This window comes from Strongylocentrotus purpuratus, unplaced genomic scaffold (genome assembly GCF_000002235.5).
Source record: "Strongylocentrotus purpuratus isolate Spur 01 unplaced genomic scaffold, Spur_5.0 spur5_scaffold_17, whole genome shotgun sequence".
In the NCBI taxonomy this organism is placed as follows: domain Eukaryota; kingdom Metazoa; phylum Echinodermata; class Echinoidea; order Camarodonta; family Strongylocentrotidae; genus Strongylocentrotus; species Strongylocentrotus purpuratus.
Genome location: NW_022145602.1, coordinates 4,234,361 through 4,259,167, shown reverse-complemented (window position 1 = coordinate 4,259,167; position 24,807 = coordinate 4,234,361). Strand labels below are relative to the sequence as shown.

The 24,807-nt window shown below is 39.1% G+C and overlaps 1 protein-coding gene across 1 annotated transcript in view; it reads left to right on the top strand.

Annotated features, from left to right (window-relative positions):
* LOC115925156 overlaps positions 1-23,433 on the top strand; it is a 34,222-nt gene extending 10,789 nt beyond the window's left edge. The window contains exons 2-4 of the mRNA XM_030988479.1: positions 18,732-20,765; positions 21,337-21,428; positions 23,320-23,433. Coding sequence (XP_030844339.1) covers positions 19,281-20,765; positions 21,337-21,428; positions 23,320-23,356 — 1,614 coding nt within the window. The 5' untranslated portion in view covers positions 18,732-19,280 and the 3' untranslated portion in view covers positions 23,357-23,433. The remainder of the gene's footprint in view (positions 1-18,731; positions 20,766-21,336; positions 21,429-23,319) is intronic.
* The last annotated feature ends 1,374 nt before the right edge of the window (positions 23,434-24,807 follow it).

Below are 24,807 nucleotides of genomic sequence, written 5' to 3'. Positions count from 1 at the left end.
GTCTAATCCCTCCTGTAAACTATGGCAGATACGCTTTAATATAGAGAGTTGATATTAATGATACTAATTGCAACTATGTACATAAGAGATAGGGACAGCAAACTTGCAATATATTAGAGGACTTGCGATTGATTCGGATCAATCACAAATCTTTAAGATAAGGCCCGGATATTAAAAAAAAAGATTATAGACTATAAGATTATTGGCTATTGGATTAAACTAGTTTTTCATCTGTTGTCTTTTCTCTGTCTCTCTCTCACACTCCCACTGAACTTGTAGCTATCTATACATTTTCTTCCAAGGTCGCTTGTCCAATTATATTTATTCAACATACACCAAAGCTCAACCTAAGGCAATTTCAATAGCCTACTATCACACATCAAATTGAACGAACATGACAATGAAACATTTTAATCTGAACATGATTTGTATAGGCAATACTTTAAGGTATTGCAATTGCCCTTAAGTCAATTTCTTGAAAGTCTTTCCGATCGTGTTCCCTAAATCTTCATTCGATTTGATGAGTAGTATTTACGGTCCCCCCTCACCAAAACTCAACTTTTAATTCAATTCAATTCAATTCGACATGTATTACTGATAGAAAATTACACAATTTGCATCATACATTAAAATTAAATAACGTGAGATAATTAATACTCAAGAAATCCCAATCATAAAACAAAACATGGAAAACATAAATTGAATGACAAGACAGGAAAAGGAATTATGCCGGGAGGCATTGCGGAAAGAAAGAGAATATCTGGTACACGATGTATGTTTAATCCAAAAACATCATTATGTTTGAAAACGAGGATTTTCAGAACATTGAAGTGTGTGGGCCTTATGTAAACTTGCAATAACATAGCAGAGAAGGCACATAGAACCTTACACTGATTGATGATAACTACTTGCCGTGACCCATATGACAAAAAGGAATGCGGTTTGCTTACTTCTGTCGCCTCAAGAGACAAATCGATGATTCAGAGTCAAATCGGTTTGACATTCAACAAAAGAGTCGTTGCTCTACCTCGAATGTATTTGCGTATGTATTTTAGTTGATCTAAAAGAGAAAAGAAGTAAAACATGTGCAAACAATCATGAGAAGATCTTGAAATTTCCTTTCAGCATTGATAAACTTGTTGAATCGGAGTTTCTCTTGAATTTCCCGAACTCCAACTGCACGATCATCTAGAAAGCGTTTACAAAACTCCTACAATTAGAAAGTTACATACATGTAAGTCATCTTCCTTTGATCAATATGTTGGTATAACTTTTGATTGAACAAATTTTCCTTTGCTTGCATGGACGCGATTTGATGCGTCTTGCAATGCAATGTTGAGCTACCTGATTCCCAAAGCAGTTACTAAGCTCTGGAACCTGTTTCACAAAGCCTTTTTTCAATGACAAATGACAAAAATCAGAGACAAATCTGCTGATAACCAATCAAAAGCAAGGATTTCACTAGCTTATAACAAAAACTGCCATTTATCACTGATGACAAGTTTTGTGAAATGGGGCCCTAGTCTTGCGATTGCATTGTGAAAGAAAGTGACTTTGAAGAAGTACAGTCACTACTTTTGTCGAAAAACGAACTTGAGGGCAATTCCAATACCCTGTATGTCCCATAAAAATAATGTTCAGATTACGTAATGTGTTATTGTAAAGTTCGTACATTTCAATTGGTGACGCACGAGGCTGTTGGGTTGCCTGATGATAATTTTGTTAAAGTAGTTGACAACGTGTTGAGGAAAGCGACTGGAAAAGGTTGTTCATGAAGCACATAAAACTGTGTACTGTAAGCTTTTGGAATCATCATGGCGCCTGGCCGGAATGCTCCACAGGGAGTGGATAATGAGCATACATTGTGTACAGTTGAGCATGAATCCGATGACCGGGGTAATAACATATTTGTAAAGCGCTTAGACACATCGTTGATGTATTAAGCGCTATATAAAAGCGGAATATTAGTATTATTATTATCAACAAAATGGCAAGAAATTGGCCCAGTCTTGCTGACAGTCACATGCAATGCACACATAAATGTGAATATGGGACACTACACGAACTTGTGACATGAAAGTGTGGTCCAGCTGCAGCTCTTACTTGTCATATTTTTCATTTAGAATATTCATTATATAAAGGCATTTTAAGAGCCATCCTTTTCGGGGGGCATTTTTTTAAATGATACTCTTTCGCAATAAGATAAAAACGAATGAAAAGGTTCACAAATAATTGTTCGCCTTTCCCAGACTTCAAAAGGGCAGCCATATCACGATTCCTTTTTTAAACTCAAAAGTAGACATCTAATATTCTTCACTCTTTGCCATCACTTCTGGCATTCCAATTTTCGTGGAACCCACTCCGTCCCTACGTCGGTTTAAGGTTTGCACCCGACCAATATGAAAGGGGCGTCACTTCTAGAGTGTATGAGGGGCTGTTCACCTCCATAATCGTTTTATAACTTTATTCATCACAATCCTTCCATTAAGTACACTCCGATTATCATCACATCTTCTGGTTGTACATTCTGTAAAAATTGAAACATATGAAAACCGATCTTTCATGGCATCAGCTCCTGCTCTGTGGAATTATTTACCCTTAACAATTATGATATGTCTATACTTAAGAAAGAAAACCTATCTCTTCTTGCAGTAGTGTTGTAATTTTTGATATCATATTGATGTTAACCGATTCAAGTATGTAATACGCATAGAGAATTTAATTATAATTATTATGCGCTATACAAATCAAACGTTATTGTTATTATTATCGAAATTATCAGGAGTGGAATATTAGGGATCCCTTCCTCTGGAAGATTAGTCAACTCCAAGTAATAGTGAAAAGAACTTCAAACGAGTGGATAAAGTACATTCCTGAGGGGGGGGGGTCCACTACTCTTGACGAAGATTATATATGTCATAACAATATCAGTGAGCGCAGCTTTTGTCACTATTACCCATTCCCCAAATCGATCGACACCCTTGTTCCCTGGTCATCTTGTTCTTAGCTTTTTGTTTCGTATATCAGGGCTCTATCCCTGCCTACCCCCCCCCCCGCCCCACCCTCGAAAAAAATCCACTTGATGTCTACGGAGATGATTTGAAGTGGCCTGCAGTAGACAGGCGATGGATCGGCTACTCAGAGACTGACGCGAAACCTTGTCATATGAGCTGTCTAACGCCAAAGGACAGTATTCATTGGAAATACATGCATGCTTGCATGGATCACGCCTGTTGCACACGCAGCGTCAATGGGTGACGTTGAGCTGTGTCAGCGACTGGTGCGGTCATTGGGTCGCAACAAGTGGGACTGGAGTTTTCCAAATGGCTTAAAAAAATGATCACGTATTATTAAATTTGAATTAACAATATCAATAATTTTCTTGAATGCTACATCGTTGTAACAAATTTAATGGCCCTTGAAATAAATCGATGTGTAGGAATTAAGTTGAAAAGTGTAGAAAATAGCCATATTTTGTTATCGGAATACAATATTATTATTTGGAGCCTTTCATCGTATTGCTAATTACAAATCCTAGCATCTAACGGAATAATTAGGCCATACATTTGGTATATTTTTTTAGGGCTTTGAATCAAAAGTTATTGAGCCAAACCACAAAAGGTGGAATGATTGATGCGAAAGGGTAAAAAAAAAGGGGGGGGGGGGGGGTAAAAGCAAAAAAACGAGGATGTGGTCTCTATTGTTACATTCACAGGCTTGACGTTATCGTAATATTCAATATAATTCACCATTTGCACGCCATAATAATGTCGTATGTGTGTCGTAGCAGTGTCTTGGAGGCCGGGGGGGGGGGGTAAGGCGCTATGTAAAAAAAGAGTAAATGATAAAGCAGCGGCGCATGCAATTATTTTGTTTCGCTGGCGCATGCACTAACTGCCTTTACAGGTTCGATTAGCGCAAGTAACGACGCAATGTAATTGACGCATGGAGGGCAACATACATTATAGTACATTTCACCCTATGGCGCCTTCCAGTCGAATATGATCGCGTCCGCTTTTCCATGATAAGATGAATTTCTGATCATTGGATTGTCACAACAAAAAAAATACTATAAGATCTTCATCTAGACATGACGCCTGATTTTTTTGTTGTTATCTCGTCTCCAAGTGATGTACATGAATAGACAAAGCTGACAAAGTGCTGGGAAAGTTGCTTAGCAACGCCCAGAGCGTAATCAGATCTCCAGATAAGAAACGAAATAAGAATGATACATTTTTTGTTTCCGTTCACTGCACTGTATAGTCAGAGAGAACAGAAGAAAGCAGACACATTTATGAGGGTGGAATGAAAATCTTCATATTATTTTTTTACGACATTCATTAAGCCGGAACTGAGCTGCCTCTTTACTTCTTTATTTGATTTCAAGGGAGAGATAAATGACATTGATTGCGTTTTATGAGTGGTTAATGAAGAATTTAAAAGAAGATAAAAATGCAATTGAAAAATTAGTCAGGATACAGGAAATGTACACTTGTAGGAAGCAGTAACTTAGCAATTAGGAATGGTTTAAAATGCTCTGCTTTAATCTTTAATGTTTTAAGAAAGAGAGCGTAAAAGAGACCCAGTGCCAGGAAGAAATGATGACGATGATCATAATGATGATGATGATGATGATGATGATGATGGTGGTGATGATGATGGTGATGATGACGATGACTACGACGACGACGACGATGATGATGATGGCAATTCAAAGCATTTTTAAGGCGCATTATTTATGTTAGAAATCATTGAGATGATTGAAGTTTTAAAACAATATATATATGGATACATCACAACATTGATGACTATTCAAGAGGGAAAATAGTCCCTCTACTGATATTTTTGTTGTCCACTTCTTCAATAACTTTTACTTTTCTCCTTTCATGTCTTAATTTCATCTTAGATATTTTCCATTTGTGTTTCTTCGCATTCTCTTTTTACCATCTTCGAACCTATTTTGTCTTGATTTTATCTCTATGGTCATCTTTTTGTTTGCTTTATCCCACCCGAAATCCATTTTAATCTGATTTAGACGTCTGCTAGGTTGTGCAGCAAGCGAAAGAAAAATATTCCCGATGCTCGAAAGATAAAGTTTGATGCTGGCAGAGAAATTAATCGTGAACATAAAGTAGGGGCAAGGTCAATTTATACAATCAAATTACATCTAGGGGTGTTTCACAAAGATTAAGATTGACTTTAAGTTGGACTTAACTATGGCAGGCTGTTCATGCCACTGGTTGCTGTCACCATTGGTCTCTCAATTATGATCTTTAGCAACACCCAAGTTTCTTCAATAATGAACTGTATATCAACAAAGGTTAATTTTGTAGATTTGTGAGCATGATTTTTACGTCCCTTGAGAAACAAACGCCAAGAATGGTTAGAGGAACTAGTGGCATGAACAGCCTGCCATAGTTAAATCAAACTTTAATTCGATCTTATCTTGTGAAACACCCCCCTGGTAATATATGTACATTTAGGACAAGTTCTCCTCCTAGAAAATTGTATTTTCAGGGAATTACTTATCATTTTGATCAAATCGCGTATTCCATTCACTGCTATTGACAGAGACAATATTGAAGTCGTAAGTCTTTTTTTTTATTTTTATATATTAGGGACTTTTAGATTTGCACGTCGACATAGTGGACTGCTGCGTAACGTGTGATGTCCTTTTAAGGTACTGGCATTGCCTTAAAAGGACGTCACGCGTACGTAGCAGTCCACTATGTCGACGTGCTAATCTAAAAATCCCTATACTTTTCGTCAGTGACCTTCATTCAACCACTCGAAAACAAACTAGCTGACGAGTGGCGATGCAGCTTTCGACTCTACTGCTTCAAAACTCTGGAACCTGTTCCGAAATCTGAAATCAGCACCAACAGTAGAGCAATTCAAACATATTTGAAGACGTATCTTTACTAAAACCATATGCATTCATAGAACTCACACTGTCAATGCTTGGTAACTAATAATTGTGATTGCTAACACTGTCTCATGGATGGCATTTAAAGGCGCTTTGTATCAGGTGAAATAGGCGCAATATAATTCACAACTATTATTATCATTATTATTATAAATAACTAAAGTAAGGGATGTGGATACTTTTGTTTTTCTTACATGAGGCACGTTCTTCGGAGCTATGCTAGTCAGGAAGGATTTTTCCTGGAAGGTTTTTATCTTCTAGATCCGTTGTTCTATATCCTTAGGATATGAGATTTCCTGTCGTCAAACAGCGGAATATTAGTACAGCCACGTCGCTTAGTCAAAAGAGGGCGGAATTTTGTTGTTTATTTGTAATTATTTATTCATTTTCGGGGGAGTATATCAGAATATTAAAGCATCTGTAGATCAGATCTTATCCTTAGTAGCCAACTTGAAGATTTAACGATTTATTCTTTTTCACCGACTACCTTATCGGCAAATTTATTGCGAAATAGCCCCTTGCCCCTTTAAAATGGTCTACCGCCGCCCCTATGTCTCTATCCCACTGGTGGAGGGGTAGAAACCTGTGGATTTCTTTCACCATTTATGCAGGTTGTGATTACATATGCGACATTCATCGTAGAGAGCAGGAAACACCTGACATGGGACACCCTTTCCTTTCAGGGTTTGAATGATACATTATCCAATATTCCCCGGGACGGATATCGATGGTTCGCAGAGGAGAATTACAGAGGAAACCATTTTATTCAAAAGTGGGTTCGAGAGGCCATACCGGGTTGGTGAAGTTTCTGCTACATACGGAGATTTTCGAGAAAGACGCCATTTCTCTGTGTGCAATCGATTTTATCAAAGGAGTATTCACATTTAAAAAAGATGTCTGTAGAAAATTCGAACCCAAAATATACTTGATGACGATCAGCTATAATTTTCTTGGAATTATATTATCAATCCATCTTATCCCGCCGGTGATTGGTTTTTTAAGGTCCTTGCTCCATGCAGAGATGTACTATCAGGAAGACGCCACTCTCCAATATGCAATCGATTTGATATCAAATGTACAAATCGTCTTCTTTCCAACGATGTTGCCAAGTTTGTTCCAAAGAATAAAGAAATCAAGGTTATATTTTTGGTGACAATCCATTTGGATTTATTTAAAATTACATTGTAAATTCATCTTTAATAAACCGACGAGGGTCGGAAAGGCCTTTGTGGCTTGCAGACGTTCATACAAGAAAAGCGTCTGAAGAGTTTAAATAAATGTAAAATAGTTGGAATGTATCTATTTCCATTGACAGAGTTCTAATTCGCAAAATTCCTCTGTTGCCGTCAGATTCAAACACCTTCGATTCGCAGATTATATTGCAAAGTTAAACCGCTTCATTGAATTATATCAAATGTTTTAATATGGTTTGTAAAGTGTTCTTGTATATTTTTTTCTTTCTCCAGTCGTGATCAATGGAGAGTCTCTCTAACATACAAAAACACTCATCCTTTAATATTATGCCTCATTATAGCTTTGCACCAAACAATCATCCATTCTTCTTAAACGCACACACGCACTCACACAATTTAAAGCCCCACTGCACTACTTGTAGCTACTTGCTCCCTCTATATAGAAAACAATGCCTAAGCGGTGCTCGTTGGTCCCCCATGATCCTCTTTTTCTTGTGTTCATTGAGAGCTGAGTAAATGAGATAACCACCTATCAGTGACCACGCCGGTGGTCTAATCCCTCATGGCCAAACTAGTGCAGACGGGCTTTAATTGAATTTTTTAAATAGAATTATACTATCATCCACTCTCTTTAAACTCGTCAATCCAGAGTACTTTGTTTTGTATGTCATTCCCCTTTTCCTAAATCCGTCAATATTGCCGTCGAAATTACATTGGAGCTATGAAGTGCTTATCAAATAAAACCTTTCTTTGAACAAGATTCCTTCTGTACTATCTACTTACAAGCTCGATGGGTGTGCATGTAGCGACATCAGTCATGTCTACATGTTTATACAGTGAAACCTGTCTATAAAGACCTCCCAAGGGAGACAAGAAAAGTGATCTTTATAGGCAGGTGGTCTTTATTTACAGGTTCCTTTAGTACATGTTTCAATGAGAAACCATTTTCAAGGGAAACAAAAAATGTTGTCTTTGTAGACAAGTGGTCTTTCTATAGGTGGTCACTAAAGCAGGTTTGACTGTAGTATTGTCATATTCTTGCTATCAAAGTAACGATTGTTCAATCATCTACCTGTTTGTTTCTCATTTTCCTTTGACAGGAAATACTCATTATAAAGCGCTTTTAATGGTATTTGTTTTTGGATGCTCAAACGCAATGGAGCCACAAAAAAATGCATTGTCAAACGACTTTAGAATGCCTGTTTCTCGTCTCATCCCACTGACTCATTGTTAATTGCATTTCCTTCCGGAGCTAAATTACAAAAATATTTCCATGCTTTTTTTTCCATTTTTGACAAAAAATGTTCAATCATGTTAAAAAAATAAACAAATTGTTCAATCATGGACAAGCTTTTGTTTCATGCTCATTAGATGAATATCTTCATTACATCTTGCTTTCACTAGCTTTTTATTAAACCAAGTATTAAACTCTGAATTGTAATAAAGGAGAGGTTGCGATTTTATATAATACAAAAGGAAAATAGTATCTGAATTCGTGAGCGGAAACGTGAAGGAGACACTGATATGTCTTTGGAATTGACTTGACAATGGTTGGAGTCGTCCTTATAATGGCCCATTTTTGTCAGTTCATTTTCTTACATTACTCTAATATAAGTGACATTACATCTTACTTTCTTTCCTTTTGTAGAAAGTTTTATATTGTAATGAATGTTAATAACCCCGAATAGCTCTAGCACTTGGAGCAAAGTACGTGCATACATTAAAAAGAAGTTAAAAAGAGGTAGTTTTTTGTTCTTTCGTGTTTTTCCCTCTAATTTGTGTTTTTTGATAGTTTTCTTTTTGTTTTATTTATTGTATTTGCTTTCTTTAGTCCTCTTTTTGCTTTTGCTTGTTGTTGTTATCGCTGTTCTATCAACCTTTCACAAGAACAGATGGTTATAGAAAAGGCTGATTGGATTTAATAAATATAAATAAAGCCTCTTGTTTTTGTGTTTGGATGCTGAATTGCTTCCATAGAATCCAATAATTTATTTCAATTCACGGTCATATGAAATGATGAAATCGCTGTCCCTGAACGCATTATGTATACAGAAGGCTATCGTATGGCTATCATAAATTTGCGCCCACTCGGTGGGACTAGCTATCAGTTTCATCAGTTCATCTATTTTCCTTCGGCGTATCCAGAGAATTTATCAAGGGGTGTGGGTTTATCTGAGCTTCTGAATGTCTCTAAGGCATTAATCTACATTTGCCACACTCGACCCAGGTGAGGTAAATGGGTACCTGGCAGCAGGCGCGTACGCAGGGGGGGGGGGGGGGGGGGGGGGGGGGGGGGGGTGGGGGGGTTAAACCCCCCCCTTTGGAAATTTTTGTGTGTAAACCCCCCTAAAAAAAACCTAAAACCCCCCCCCCCCCCTTTTGGATTTTTTATTTTTATTTTATTTATTTTTTTTAATTATTAAAAAAAAAAAAAAAAAAAAAAATTATTCCCATGGCCGACCTAAAAAAGGTGACCTTACCCCCCCCCCAACGGAGCAAAATGTCAAATTTCCAAATTTCGAGACCAAAAAAAAAAAAAAAAAGTGTCCTCTTACCCCCCCCCCCCCCCCCCCCCCCCCCCCCCCCCCCCCCCCCCCCCCCCCCCCCCCCCGCTTATTCAGCGGTCGGCTGAGTCGTTGCGATTTTTTTGGGACCAAAAAAAAAAAAATGTGTGTCCTCTTACCCACCCCCCCCCCCCCCCCCCCCCCCCCTTATTCAGCGGCTGGCTGAGTCGTTGCGAAATTTTCGGACCGATTTATAAATGTTAAAACCCCCCCCTTGAAAAAATCCTGCGTACGCGCCTGCCTGGCAGGAATTAATTTCTTGAAATGCTAGAGCGCTGTAATGGCAGCTAGGCTAAAGCCGGGGTAATTATTAATTTGTGCGCCTCGGAATAGAATTGTCTAGAATAGACGGCGCTATACAAATGCCTATTATTATTAAAGACCCTTTGAAGTTTTCATTATTATGTTATTATTGGGGATGGGCTCCAACCGGGGGGGGGGTCGCTACTTTTTCTACCCAATACCCTATACACCACTGCATTTATGAATAATTATGAATCATTTGATAAACCAGTAGACACTGTGAAATGTGATCATGAATTCATCCGTTCCCTTATTCTCTCCGTGATTTTCACTACGCAAATAAAGAGGAAATGCGAATACGTTTTGTAATTAGGAAATTTGTCCCTTTGAGAATATTTGGTACGGTTTATGGCCTCTATTCATACAAGGTCTTCGTAATTATCTATTTTGATTTTTTTTTGGCAAAAAAAAAATCTTCTTGATCTTATTCGCGAGCTGACCAGATAATGGCGAGTCGTGGCTACATAGCTAATTAAGACACAATCGCATCCCAAGTTGTGTATGAATCTGTATATATTCGCAGACACTGTCTCTGGTTGGAAATTGTATTACGAAAGTCACGTCCAATTAATAGCCGGGCACGATTCCATTTCGATTTAACTGTTGGATGAGCAATTAAGAAGATGTCACATCTTGCTTTCATATTACCATTCTCCCCCTTCACATCGTTTTATTTCAAGATCAGCGCACACCATCTTCATCAAAGGGATTGACCTTCCTTTTCTGTTGGGGGGGGGGGGGCTGGGGAGGGGGAGGGGATGGTGGAGGGGGTATTAGAGAATGCGAGTACACATAATATACCTGTTTTCTTTCTCCTTTTTTTTTAGTTCTGTTCTTTACAAAACAGGGAAGCGTTGTATAATGACCAGTGACTTATCCGAATCGAATCGACTTCAGCTCATCTCGAGTTGATATTGTATCGCTGCTCTATTACACTTGAGATAGGCAATTGTAAATTGTTTTTGCAATAGACTGGGAAACTTGCCATCGATAAGGCAATTTCAATAGCACTTGACTCGATTTCTTGAAAGTCTCTACGCTCCTGTTATTACATTACTTTCATTCCTGGCATTTGTTTATAATACCTCAGTCACTAAATAACGTTTTTCATGTTTGTTGTCGGTTTGTTGTCGGTTTGTTGTCGGTCCGTCGTCCGCCTGGCATCGGTCTGGTGTCGCTCTGGTTTAGGTCTTGTCGGTGTTGGTATTACAAATGTGTAGAGGTGTTGTGGTCGAGTGGATACGTCGCCGGACTGTCGATCACAAGGTTCGCGGTTCGAGTCCCGCCGCCGCACTAATGTCCTTTGGCAAGACATTGATCTACATTTGCCACACTCCACCCAGGTGAGGTACCTGGTAGGAATTTATTCCTTGAAATGCTAGAGCGCCGTATGGCAGCCGTGCTAAAGCCAGGGTAATAATCGGGAGCGCCAGGAGGGTCAAATCTGACTGACATGAGCGCTATACAAGAACCCACTATTAGTATTATTATTATTACAGATAATACAAACCATCGTAAGTACAAAATAATTCCCTCACATCCCATTGGAATGCGCGTATAAAAATTTACACCCATTCCAATGGGATATCGGCGAATTTGTACTGATGACGGTTTCGCGAAAGGAAGTTGCTTGGTATGTTGCAATGTCAGGCAAGTCTGACGCTCACGACCTCATGTTTCATATGAAGAATTTTCCTTTATTGCGTGAATTTACCATTAGCTTCGAGAGCAATAACGTAGGAACTGTTCTTACAATAGAATCCCCTTCCCTTCATTTTAAAATCCGGAGCCGCCTCTGTAAGTAATTGATTTGACCTGAACGCTACTCTTATACTACATTTCCGACCGAACCTCGCTGATTTTGTCAATACCATCGGTTTTATTTTATTTTTGGCTGTCACCCTTATCTTCGCCATCTTCTTTATCGTCTTTTATTTTCATTTTCATTCTTGTCGTTGTTGGTTTTGTTGTTGTTATTCTTGCTATCCTTCTTCTTTTTTCCCTTCTACTTCTTCTTCATTTTCTCCTTCTTCTTCATCCTCTTCTTCTTCTTCTTCATCATCCTCTTCTTCTTCTTCTTCTTCTTCTCCTCTCTCCTTCTTCTTCTTCTTCTTCTTCTTCTTTCTTCTTCTTCTTCTACTTCTTCTTCTTCTCGTACATCTGCTCTGCCTTTTCTTCTTCACCATCTTCATCCTCTTCTTCTTCTTCTTCTTCTTCTTCTTCTTCTTCTTCTTTCTTCTTCTTCTTCTTCTTCTTCTTCTTCTTCCTTCTTCTTCTTCCCTCTTTGTCTTCCTTCGTTATCTTCTTCTCGTACCTCTGCTCTGCTTCTTCTTCTTCCTCCTCCTCTTCTTCTTCTTCTTCTTCTTCTTCTTCTTCTTCTTCTTCTTCTTCTTCTTTTTCTTCGTCTTCTTCTTCTTCTTTTTCTTCGTCTTCGTCTTCTTCTTTTAATTGAAAAGTGCAGTGTAGCTACGAAAACGTGATGACGGTAATATAAATGTAAATGTTGAATAATTTGTGACTGAAATGCTAAATTTTCAGTTTTATTATTCAAATTTACAAATTCATGATTATAAAATGACTCTGTACTTTCCTGATCTATTAAAGAGTTTCACACATGCATTGGGTATTTTCGGGCGTTGTCTCTAGTCATTACAAGTACGACTCATTTAATACCTATAGTTGGTTTCCAATTAAATAATGTTCCTGCAAACTAAATTGAGCAATTTCCCTTCTCCGCAGGCATTTTTGTATCAACTTATATTATCAATTTCAAGCGTGCGCACGGTGGAAGTACAGTGCAATTAGCCAATACCAATGCAATTAGAAATACCGTGTCTTTGTGTTCAACTTCAAGTACGTCTGTTGAATCATTCAAAAATCTTAAAACGAATCTATTTGTTCGATAGTTACATGTGCTCACTGCATTACGTTTATAATGAATTTTGTAAGTTTTCATGAATTTTTAAAATCATTCAAGAACCTTAAAACGAATGTATTTGTTTGCATTTACCTGTGCTAACTGTATTACGCGTATAATGTATTTTGTAAGTTTTCATGAATGTGTTAATCTGTTTTGTAAAGCGCTATTATCATCTTTGAATTAGATACAGCGCTATGGAAAAAAATTCTTCTTATTATTATTATCATTAATATTATGATGATGATGATGTTCATGATGATGATGATGATAAGGATAAGGGCATTATGTAGAATATGTGAGGTTTGAATAGCATGCATATTCACTCTATTTATAATCACTCCCTGACCAACCGAAATGTATAAACCAGAAAGAAATTCGAGGGCGGATCTAGGATTCTCTAGGAGTGGGGGGGGGGGGGGGCTAACATTTCTCCTAAGCCTTTCCGTGAACTTCCTTGTAATTATAATATTACCACAAATGAAACTAGACAACCATTATGGCAGTTTTGTAAACCATGAATGAGCCTTCTAGTCAACTCTCCTGAGACCCATGCAGACATGATGTATAATGTTTGCATATATACATTAAAGGTAGTGTATCCCTTTTGTAGCCAACTTCAAATTCTGTTGAACTTTGCAGAAATTATGAATATATCAAGTACGTCCTATCTGTGAATATATACGTGAGCAGTGTCCTGTTATTTAAATTATGCAAGGAAACCCGACTTCACTGTCAGACACTACTGAGTGACTGACTTTTTTCTTGTCTTTGGTTATAACATAACATGAGCTGTAGAGGGTACATGAGCATTTGTCTACATCAATAACCCACTACTTGTAACGGCCGAAATTAAACTGATTGAATCTTTGCGCAGCACACAATGTACAACCATTCGGTACAAGGGTCTAAATGACTATTTAATTAAACGACCGCGATCACTGAATTCGATTTGACAACTAACGGTCGCTATTTTCCCACAACAAAAAAACTCATTTTCAAACCCTTTTGTTTTGAGGCAAGTTCTAAATTAGTAGTTTAACCTTTTCATTGTTTGGGCCTGCAAAAGGGACATACATGTAGTACCTTTTAAAAAAAGGAGGGTGGATTTGTTGTTGCCTATAATACACGTAAACGCGTAAGGAAAGAAAATGAATGGTTCAAATTGCATTATTTTGTTACTCTCCATCCGTAAGCCCTGTCACCGGTGGCATAGCGTGGGCTCACCTATTGAGCGTGTACTGGAACGATGACGGATGGGGGGGGGGGGGTACAACCTACTCTCAGAAGAGATTGGAAAACAAGTCTCCTGATGAGGGGTGGAGTTCGAGAGATGGTCCATCCATGCGGCTTCTTTTATGGCATTTTCCGATTCTCCCTTCTCTCGCATTGTCTTTCTTTTAATATGTTTGTCACCACTGGATTATGGGGGAGGGCACTTGCCCCTGTGCCCCCTATAGCTGCGACACTGCCAGACACATATGGTTTCTCATTTTCTTAGAGGTTAATTGGGGGCAAAATAAATAAATATTAACATAAATCAAGATGGTTTATTGTTACCATGGGGAATTGTAGATGAAAAAGACTTTGTACCGTGGAGGGTTATCATCACTTTAACCATAATGAGTGATTTGGAGTGTGGGATGTGGGTTGGAATTTTTTTTTTGTTGTTGCTGATATTATTGTTTGTTTGTCGCTTTGATTTTTTTTTTCGCTTTTGGATTGTTTGTCTATTTTTTTCTTCTTTTTTTTCCTGTTCCGTTTTTGGTTTGTTGCCGTAGTTGTTGTCGTTGTTGATGTCATCGTCGATTTTGTGTTGAAAACACCAACAATATAAGCCGTTTAAAGAGGCTTTTTGATTTAGGATGAAGTATGTCTAAATAAGTTAGCTCACTCATACATACTCATGGATTGCTTTGAAAATTAATCTTTTACACAAAAGGTTGGGAGTGTTTTTGCTTTCATCAATGTTACATATTTTTGAAGGAGGAATTGGTCTGTAGATGCTGCAATATTGCAATGAAAATATAGAATGATCATTTATTCCGAAGAATCATAATGCCCGCCTGAGTAAAGTTTGTTTATTATAACTAGGCTTACCAGTAGTAATAACTGCACATTTGAGAGTTCATTTACTCTATCAATTGTCACCAATGACGCCATTTCAAATGTAAATTGCACCCACCCCCTTTTCCAAAGAAGGGCGATCATGCATCTGTCTTTTTGCATATTACGCCATATCCCAGTAACACAATAATCCATAAGGGGACGTCTTCAGTCGCGAGTGCTGGGGGCTGAAACTGAAGTGTTTTCGTCTAAAGAATGTTGATTTTCCACGAGTGAATCTGTCTAGAACGATTCATCATCTCTTCAACTGAGCATGATATGGAAAAAAAAATAAAAAGAAATACCGAGTTATAGAGTCAGTTTACCCGAGCTTGATTTATTGCCAACTGAAGGGTACAATTTTAATTGCAGTATGCTTTAGAGCAGGCTCGTTGGAGCATATTCATGATATTTGAAAGATTAATCATGTATGTTTTTCTTGACGCTATGGAGTAATGTTTAAACTTATGTCCGCGCCCTCGACATCGTTCGAGCTCTCAACTAAAATTTAGTAACAATGAGAAGAAGAACATTTAAAATAGTGAAGAAAATAGTTCGTTTATGTCGTTAATTTCTTAGAACTGAAAAAAAGAACTTCCATCAAAGTTTTTTAATGTAATTATTGATGCTTAATAAGATAGAAGGAAATCATTCAGCGTTATGATTATATTTTAGTTTGTAATATCATGAGAATACACCCCCCCCCCCCCCCCTTACATCTTAAACATCATCTTACGTACTTTTCCATAGTAAAACCGCTTTTATATGTACCATATAAAGTGCACTCTCGATTTCAAAATGGAGTTGGAAATTACAACTCGTAGGCAACGGTAATTATTTACAGATCCCTCCATTTTCTTTTTAGCGTAAGCCTGTCTAGACATGTTATACCGTATCAGTGCCCCCTCAATAGATGGGCCCTTGCTACGCCGCTGGTTAACAATATACAATTCTCACGCAGAGAAGAAACGCCGATAGTGACAGTGATAATTTAATTATTTTTCCAGTTTCATATTTGAATGTCTTCGTCAAACGTTTCTTGACTGACAGCTTTAACAACATTAGCAGATCTGAGGAGGTGTGAAGAAATACTTAAGATTGATTGATTCTAGTGTAAGGATTGAGTCACCGCCTTTGTACGTTAAGAACCCACTGCACTTTTCGTATATTAAAGAGTAGGTAAAACCTTGGTGTAGTGGTCCACCTGCCTACCCTAGTAGATATGTAAGAATCTTTAACATTGAAGGAGGCAGATTATCCATAAGAAGAAGAGTCTTTAAATTTAATTTTTCGTAGATACATCCGTTCCTTTACAGCATTTGAATGCCTGTTAATCGAATCGACTTACAAGGTATTTCCTGGCATGCGCACTACGTGCTGTATGACTGTAAATAATATAAAAATAGATTTATATTTCGAAGATATTACTTGAATACCTTGGTATTAAAGGTTAGCCTATTCTGTTACATGTCGTTTTTTTTCTTTTCTTAAGGATCATTTTCCCGAAGGTTCGTAATTCAGAAAGTTTTGAACCTTCGGAATTATGAACGCTTTTTCATTTTCGGCATTTTGAACCTTTTTTTCACTTACGGAATTATGAATTATGAACGCTTTTTCATTTTCGGCATTTTGAACCCTTTTTCACTTAAAAAAAAGGTTCAAAATGCCGAAAATGAAAAAGCGTTCATAATTCCGAAGGTTCAGAATTCCAAAAACGAAATGAAATAGCGCCCTGTATCGTTATGAGAGTTTACACGTACGTGACGTAACAATGTGGATTGTAGTGAAAGCTTGCATAATAGGAACAGACAAGACAAAGCAACAGTATACATCTTTAATATCTTTGTGTGTGTGCGTGCGGAATAAGGCGGATAATCGTCTAAACATCTCATCACACGGCGATATACGAGTATCCATCCATCCACAATAACCGATAAAGATCACGCGAAAGAGAATGACACATAATACTATCTATCTGCCAATCTGAAGAAAGGTTAGCCCTATTTGTTTTGCTTTTCATTCGATCTCCTTTCCCTAGGGGCGGTGAAATTGAGTGGTGCCCAAGCAATGTCATTTTAAGCTGATTGAGAAACACTCGAGATTGTTTTATAAAGTGGAAATATCTCGGATGGGAAGATTGGAGATTGATGAATTGACTGACGTGTATCGTAATGCCTTCGAAGCCTTTGTAGAGAGAAATATATTTCTGTAAAATTGGCCCTTCAGAATCGTTTCTCCTGATGGAGAGATATTTTTGAAGTGAAGAGGCATGGGCCGAGTTAGTACAGTGTAGTGCTATTAAGTCGAGATCACGAGGGATCGAGTCGTCAAAATGTTCCGGGTACCCGGGGCCCCGATTGAACGAATGGTTCGATTACGCAAACCTTCAAAAGGCGATACTTTGGGCTATAGTGGGAATGAAACGCATGTGCTCGAATTATTGTTACTTAATTTTATTTCCCGTTTTGTTGTCGGTTACTTGGTTTCTTGAGGTTTATTGGTTTCTATGTTTTGAGGAAAATTCCAAGACGGCCGAACTTTTCAATATTGTAAAATATTGATTGATGTTTGTAATACTGTTACAGTAGTGGAATTGATGACCTCTTCAAGTTATGTGCGGAAATTGTCTTTGCGAATCTTCTTCACTATTCAATCCAGCTAATAAGCCTTCCCAGTGCTCCTCAATGGCCAGACACCCATACGCCACTTGCGGCTTTTTATATCATTTTTTTTTTTATAGCTAAGTGGTATGAAAATGTTAGTAATGAAGTAGTTCACTGTTTAGAGGTCGTCTGGCACCTGGGTCATCATTAATTCATAACAAATAAGATGGGTGAGCGAAAAGAGAAATGGGGAATATGAGAGAAGAAAAATAGGGAAAGAGGGTAGAGAAAGAAATGAAGATTAATATGAAGGTTAGAAGGAGTCATGTAGACAGAGTGGAAAGAGAGAGAGAGAGAGAGAGAGAGAGAGAGAGGGTGGGAGAGGGAGGTAAAGAGGGGAGAGAGAGAGATAGGGAATGAGAAGAGAGAGATGGAGATAGAGAGAGAGAGAGAGAGAGAGAGAGAGAGAGAAAGTGAAGAGAGAGGGGGGGGGGAGAGAGAGAAAGAGATAGAGAGGGGTTTGGAAGTGGGAGAGAGAGAGAGAGGGGAGAGATAGAGAGAGAATGGGAAGAGAGAGAGAGAGAGAGAGAGATAGAGAGAGAGAGAGAGAGAGTGTGTGTGTGTGTATGTGTGTGAGATAAAGGAGGAGGAATGAACACGAAATTGTGCATTGTAATTATCCTTATTGTAAGTAAAGAATATACTTACATGTACATATCTTTTTAGTAAGATATGATTATGATTCCTATTGCCTAACATTGCAACTTCTCAATTTCTTCTTGATTTTGTTCATCAGACTTTTTTAAGCAGTACTGGTACTAGAAACAGAAACCGCAATCATTTTCTGCATTCAATTTGAATGAGAAACATCAATTATATTAATTGTGTAATTACAATTTGCAATTTAAAAAATGTCATTATGATTTCCATAATTTCACACCGGAGATCGCCAAATCATAATTATTCTCAAGAACTAGAAACAAAAAACATACAATAGCGTCCTAGTTTGTAGTCATTATACAATCGGAAGCCAGGCATAATTGTAATTTATAAAACTGAGTTTACTTTATGTTTTCTTTAATACATATTCTGTCTTTCTCTCTTTTCTTTTCATCGCAGATTGCACAAGTTCTTCGTCACCGGATCCTGTACCATTGTCTCCGCCACGTGTACAATTAAGAAGCCCTTATGAACAGATTGGACACTTGAAGACGTATTCGACGTAGACGTGCTTCCCAGATTGCCATTTAAAGTGACTGTCACGTGATTGCATGGATTTGTTTCATCCTATGATGTCAATATGAATCTCTAGGATTGCGGTTTCATTTGAAGCCGACTAACTGCAACCGCAATAAGGTTTAACAAAAATGGAACACTCTTGTCAGGTTTCAAAGGATTTCATTACATGCACTTTTTAAATGTGCATACAATCACGTACGCGCATAACCGATTGATCAAAGAGGAGAAATTTCATACTAGTTTGACATCGATGGAGGATTGTCTGTCAACCTTAAGATGAGTGGAAAGAATGAGCCAAGAGCGACTCCACTAGAGAGCACCTTAACAAGATTCTGTTTTAGAGAGCTCTCATGGTCGCTAGCACGAGGACTAGCATTAGGTCTTACATAAATATTTTTCTTACTGCGAGACCTAAAAGAGGAAGGACACATGGAGCCGTCCAAGAGCTCCAGAATCTCACAAAGTACAATCGAAAAGCACACCGTTTCATTCCTCACACGCTGTACTGTCCTAGCCTTATCAGTAGTATGGATCTTCGTAAGTATACCCATACTTGTCGTCGTCTTGGTGATAGTGGTGATCGCCTGGATGGTATACCGTCTCAATTCATGTTGTTCTCACATCTTCGGAAGCTGTCCAGAGTTTCTTACTACGACAGAACTCTTCTGGCTCCTCACAAGCAAAGACTCACCATCGATTCTACAGTGCCTTATCAAACTTGATAGTTATGTCACGGTAAACTCAGTGCGCGACGTCATATCCAACAGAATTTCGAATCCAAACACCGCAGGTTCGGATTCCTTTCTGCGGCTTCAGAAACGGTTAGTGAGGACGTGGGTGTCTTGTGCTTGGTACCGGGACAACGATTTCTCCTTGGAGAATCATGTGACTGAATTGGCTGGGAAGTTTAAGTCTGAGGTAGACGTCGAAACGCATATCGCCCTCATGGCTGATAAGGAATTTGAATCCGAAAGGCCACTCTGGAATATCCAATTGCTTCAGTGTGGTTGGGAGAACAGGACCTATCTTCTTGTGCGTGTGCATCCGTGTTTCGCCAATGGAAATGCCTTTCTTGATCTTCTGTGTCAGCCTGTAACAGAGAGTGTCCATTCGCGCAAACCGCCAGAAGAACAGAACTCGTCGCATCCTTTATTGAGCATCATCAGTGCTGTGCTCTTTGGACCTTTACTCATAGCATATTTCAAATTATCCTCCAGAAGCAACTCACCCAATGTCTTTCCCGGAATGAGTCCTAGCGGTAAACATGCAATCGCTTGGTCTCGTCCCGTCAACTTTCAGCAGGTCCTCGAAAGTAGAGTTGTAGCGAACTGCCACATATCGGACTTCGCGTTATGTGCCGCTGCGGGTACCGTACGTTCCATCTTGCCACATGCTACCCTGCAGCAAGGCTCAGAGACCTTCATGACCAATCTTCTGTATAGCTTCCAAAGATGCAGTGACGCTTGTGTCATCAGTTGTACACCGGAAGTGCCTTTGGATGCGCAATTCGCCACAATCCCTGTGCAGTTGCCGTTGCGCACAGAAGGAATCATCCCAAGACTGTGGGACACCCTACGCACCACCAGAACTCTACAGCAATACTGCGCTCAGTCCATCTCCTGCGGCGTCCTCCAGATCCTGACACTTCTCATTCCATCCAGGTTCTCAGCTCTCTGGCTCTCAAAGACACTCGCTAGTGGTCAGTGCCTGGTCAGTCATTTCCAATCATCACAGACGACCATGTCCTTGGCCGGAGCCACAGTGTTAAGCATTGTCCAGTGGTTTCCACCAGGGAGAAATTCTTTCATGAGTTTTTCGGTGCAGATCTATAACAATGAACTTCGCGTCGGTGTAGTTGTCGACACATGCTTGTATGCGAAGGCCAATACCATGGCCGAACAATTTGCAACTGAGGTAGGTCCTTTCGCGACAAATTTACCTGAAATTTCAATTGCATACGGATGTGAGTTGACCAATAAAACTTCATTTAACAGGGTTTTTACCGTTTCCTTAAGTGCTGACGGATCCCCCATCCCACTTTTCATAGAGTACGTAACTGACGTATGTTTCGTTCCGCCCCACTCCCCTCCACTTAATATTATTCATTCCTGGACACGCCATTGGTCTGACAGGGGCAAGAAGAAACTTGGAGATGTATAATATCTGAAAGCAGCACTATGTCTCCTCTCTACTGGTTGAGTCTGCATGCATGGTAGAATCTTCAAGGCGGGCGAAATAGCCCACTATTCTCTTTTTTTTTAATCAACATATTTATTTTTCTATTTATATTTGTAATAAACAATCTACTTCTAACTTTGTCAAAAACATCGAAGGCATTTCTTGATAATCACTCTGCATACACCCGATGTTTTCTTCCTGAATCACACTCACATAATATTAGATGTTAATATTTTTGGACTTGTCATACTCTCTTACAAACCACACATTCGTGACAATATTTTATTTCAATTTTGTTTTGTTTTAGATCGACACACTCATCACCTTTTGGCGCACCGCCGGGTCCTTCGGAAACATCGACACAAAAAGAGGGAAGAGTTTGAAGACATCGATGAATTTGTAAGTATTCTTAAAGACCGTAGCATGGGTACCATCAGCGGCGTAGCGATGGGGGCGGAAAGTGTAGGGATGGTACAAAGGGATGAGTTGGGGGGGGGGGGGGGGGGAGGAATGGAAGGAAAATGATGAAACATTAAATCTCTAATGTCAGTTCCCAATCGAAGACCTTGTTGAATCGCTTTTCATTTGATCATGGTGATGATACAAATTCACAGCAGATATAAATACCATAATGATGATTATTTGAAGCATTTACATGGCGCCAGATTTCGTTTGGTTTGTGTGGGTTTTATACTCCACATCAAAAAACATATTGCATACACATGAATATATTTTGTAAAGAGATCGTTAAAAAAAGAGAATACAGATAGTTTGCTTCATCTTTAGAATATCTAAAGGCGCAGGACGTTCCAAGGCGCAGACATCTCATCACACTAATTAGATTAAGGGACTAAAATCCGTGCCCCCTCCCATTGTGAAAGTGCCCCGCAATATCTAGGTTACTATGGTTAAATTGCTTTCTAGCCTTCAAAACGAAACGAAACATAATTATGCACCTGCTACCACTTCTTATTCTGATTTGATAACACGTACTTTTCAATTAAACGCATTTTGCTTGGGCCTCATTATTTTGATTGTATATAATGGATCGGAACAGCACTTTATAATTTCCCTTAGGTGTGTTCTGCAAAACACTGCATTTAATTAGATTTCTTGGATTATGACGGGGGGGGGGGGAGGGGGGTGTTCGGATGCTTAACAAAAAAATAAAATCCCTTTTGCCTTTGAATTTAACAAAAAGTATGCATTAAATAGCAATAACCATTACCTGTCCTTTTCCCAGTGGCGGATCCGTGGGGGGGGGGGGGGGGGGGGGCTTGGTGGCCCGGCCCCCTCCCCTGGCAAAAAACTGGCAAAGACACGTTAATTTTACTTCTTCTAAAAAAAAAGGAGACGGGCCCCCTCCCCTGTTCAAGGAGGGGTGAGTGGGGTTTGAATCAAAACAAAATAGTGGGCACTTTCCCTCCTCCCTCCTCGTTGAGCACAAAAACAAACAAAATGTAGTGGTCACTACCCCGACAGGACGCGATCACCCGATGCTTCGAAGTAAGCCAATTAAAAGCGGATTGAAAAAAGATATGAATCTAAACGTTTTGACTTCACGAAAGTGCAAGCACAACAATAGGGTATATTCTTTTATTTGTGTGTTTGCATTCCACTTCAGGTTTAGGGCTACCCTATAGGAACGCCAGATTTATTTAGGTTTCCCTGGGGTAATGCTCGTCTCTCACCCCTGGATCGGCTACTCTGACTTTTAAATCGCTTGTACGATAATGTGAAAAGGTTTCCTTCGAATCAAATTCATGTTTATTATCGTGAACGTGTACTGTTTGAAGAAATGGTACAGTTATCTAGCTTTTAGTGAGTCAAATACACTGTTGCCTATAAATTATGAAAAGTTGTTTCCTTACCTCCTTAAAATGCACTGTGCGTCGATTACGGCTACCGGAGCTAAAGCTAGGGTAATAATTTCCAAAGCTCTTTGAAAGCGCATAGAGACGTTACATAATGTGATATGCGCTATACAAGGACCGAATATTATTATTTTTATTTAATGAAATGATTGTGGTAAGGTGAATTATCCTTAATAGATAAAGCTTATATTTGCTCAGAACTTGTTTGATCAATCTGTATGACTCTTCAGATTTATCAATAAAGTCCTAACTAGTTATAGGGGTTTGTATACATGTTATTGTCACAATCATTTTATCCAAAGAGGTAGAGAAATAACATTTCAAATTTTGGGGGAAAAGCTTGACAAAAGCTTGCCTTTAACGTCCCTGATATGCGGTCGCTTTTACATTTACATTTCTTTTTGTTTCACTACTAGGATGACTACCTCGATCAGGAGAACGACCAGGATGTGACATTCGACGATGAGATCTGCCGACCCTGCTGGTCCCAGCGAGGCTCCGACATCACCCAAGACGAGAACGACCAACCCCACTCCGGTCAAGAACAATCCCTCGAGATCATCCAACTCGACGAGCCGTCTTCACCCGAGATCGTCGACGGTGGCGTTGGCGGCCGTCGTGATCAGCTTTTCATAAAGACGCACCACGCAGCGGGAGATGGCGAGAACCTATCAGGACGACAGGACGGCGTCACCATTCACGTGGTCAGCGAGGACGTACCAGCGTCGGTGATCTCCGTTGAGGAGGTTAAGAACGGAGAGCAATCCCCCGTTACCGGTGATCAACGACCACCGAATACTTCTCGACGAGAGAGTCATGGCATGACAGTGATCACGTCGGTGGCCGTCAATGTCACCGATTCCCCGCAGACATTAGACTTTTCGCCTTGCGTTGAGCGACGTCTTAGCGTTCCTGCTGACGTATGAATAACACGGATCATGTGACCAAAATGTGGAGGTCATCTTAAGGAGAAGACGCGTGACTCATGACATTGACCTCTTTTGCGTAATCATACGAAAAGAGTTTTCTGAATAATATTTTTGCAAGACATGCTTTGATAGATTTTCTTGCCTGTTTATTTTGGGTATCAGAAGTGTATAAATAATACATGGATTTGTTAAATTAATATGAAAATTTCGTTAAGGCAGGTTCAGATTAAATTCAGCTTACATTGATTTAAACCCAAATTGTGTAAAAGCTCTGCATTCCCCATCTTAAGAGAAAATATGAGATGATTAAGTTTCCCCTAGTAGTAATGTTTTAAAGTATTAATAGTATTATTAAATAACATGTTTGGCATTTAAAGTTTCTTAAAAAGTATTAATTTAACAGTACATGATTTTCGGGACGAGGGAGTGCATTAAATCTTCTAGACGTATGACGCGACCAGAAGCGGATCTAGAGGGGGGTTGGGGGGGGGGGGGGTTGCAACCCCCCCAAAAAAAAAATCCGGGGACCATTTTTTAAATCTTATCTTTTTTTTAAAACTTGTAATTTTATTTTATTCTATTTCTATGTATTTATTTCATTTATTATTATTATTATTATTATTATTATTATTATTATTATTATTATTTTTTTTTTGGGGGGAGGGGGGGGGGGGGTTGGGTGAACAAATGTCACAGAGTCCCTTGCCCCCCCCCCCCCCCCCCCCCCCCCCCCCCCCCCCCCCCCCATCAGCTTTTTTGAGGACACGGGCCACCGCCGAAGTGAAAAAAAAAAGAAAGAAAAAAGAACGCACGCTGGAGAGAAAACCCTTTCAAGTGCAAATATTGTGAGAAGATTTTCAACTCATCTGGTAACTTAACCAAACACATGATAACTCTGGATATAACTGTGCATTTAACTGTTACTTGATTTAAAAAGACGTTATCATGCACTGCTTTTTATGGTCTCCATTGTGT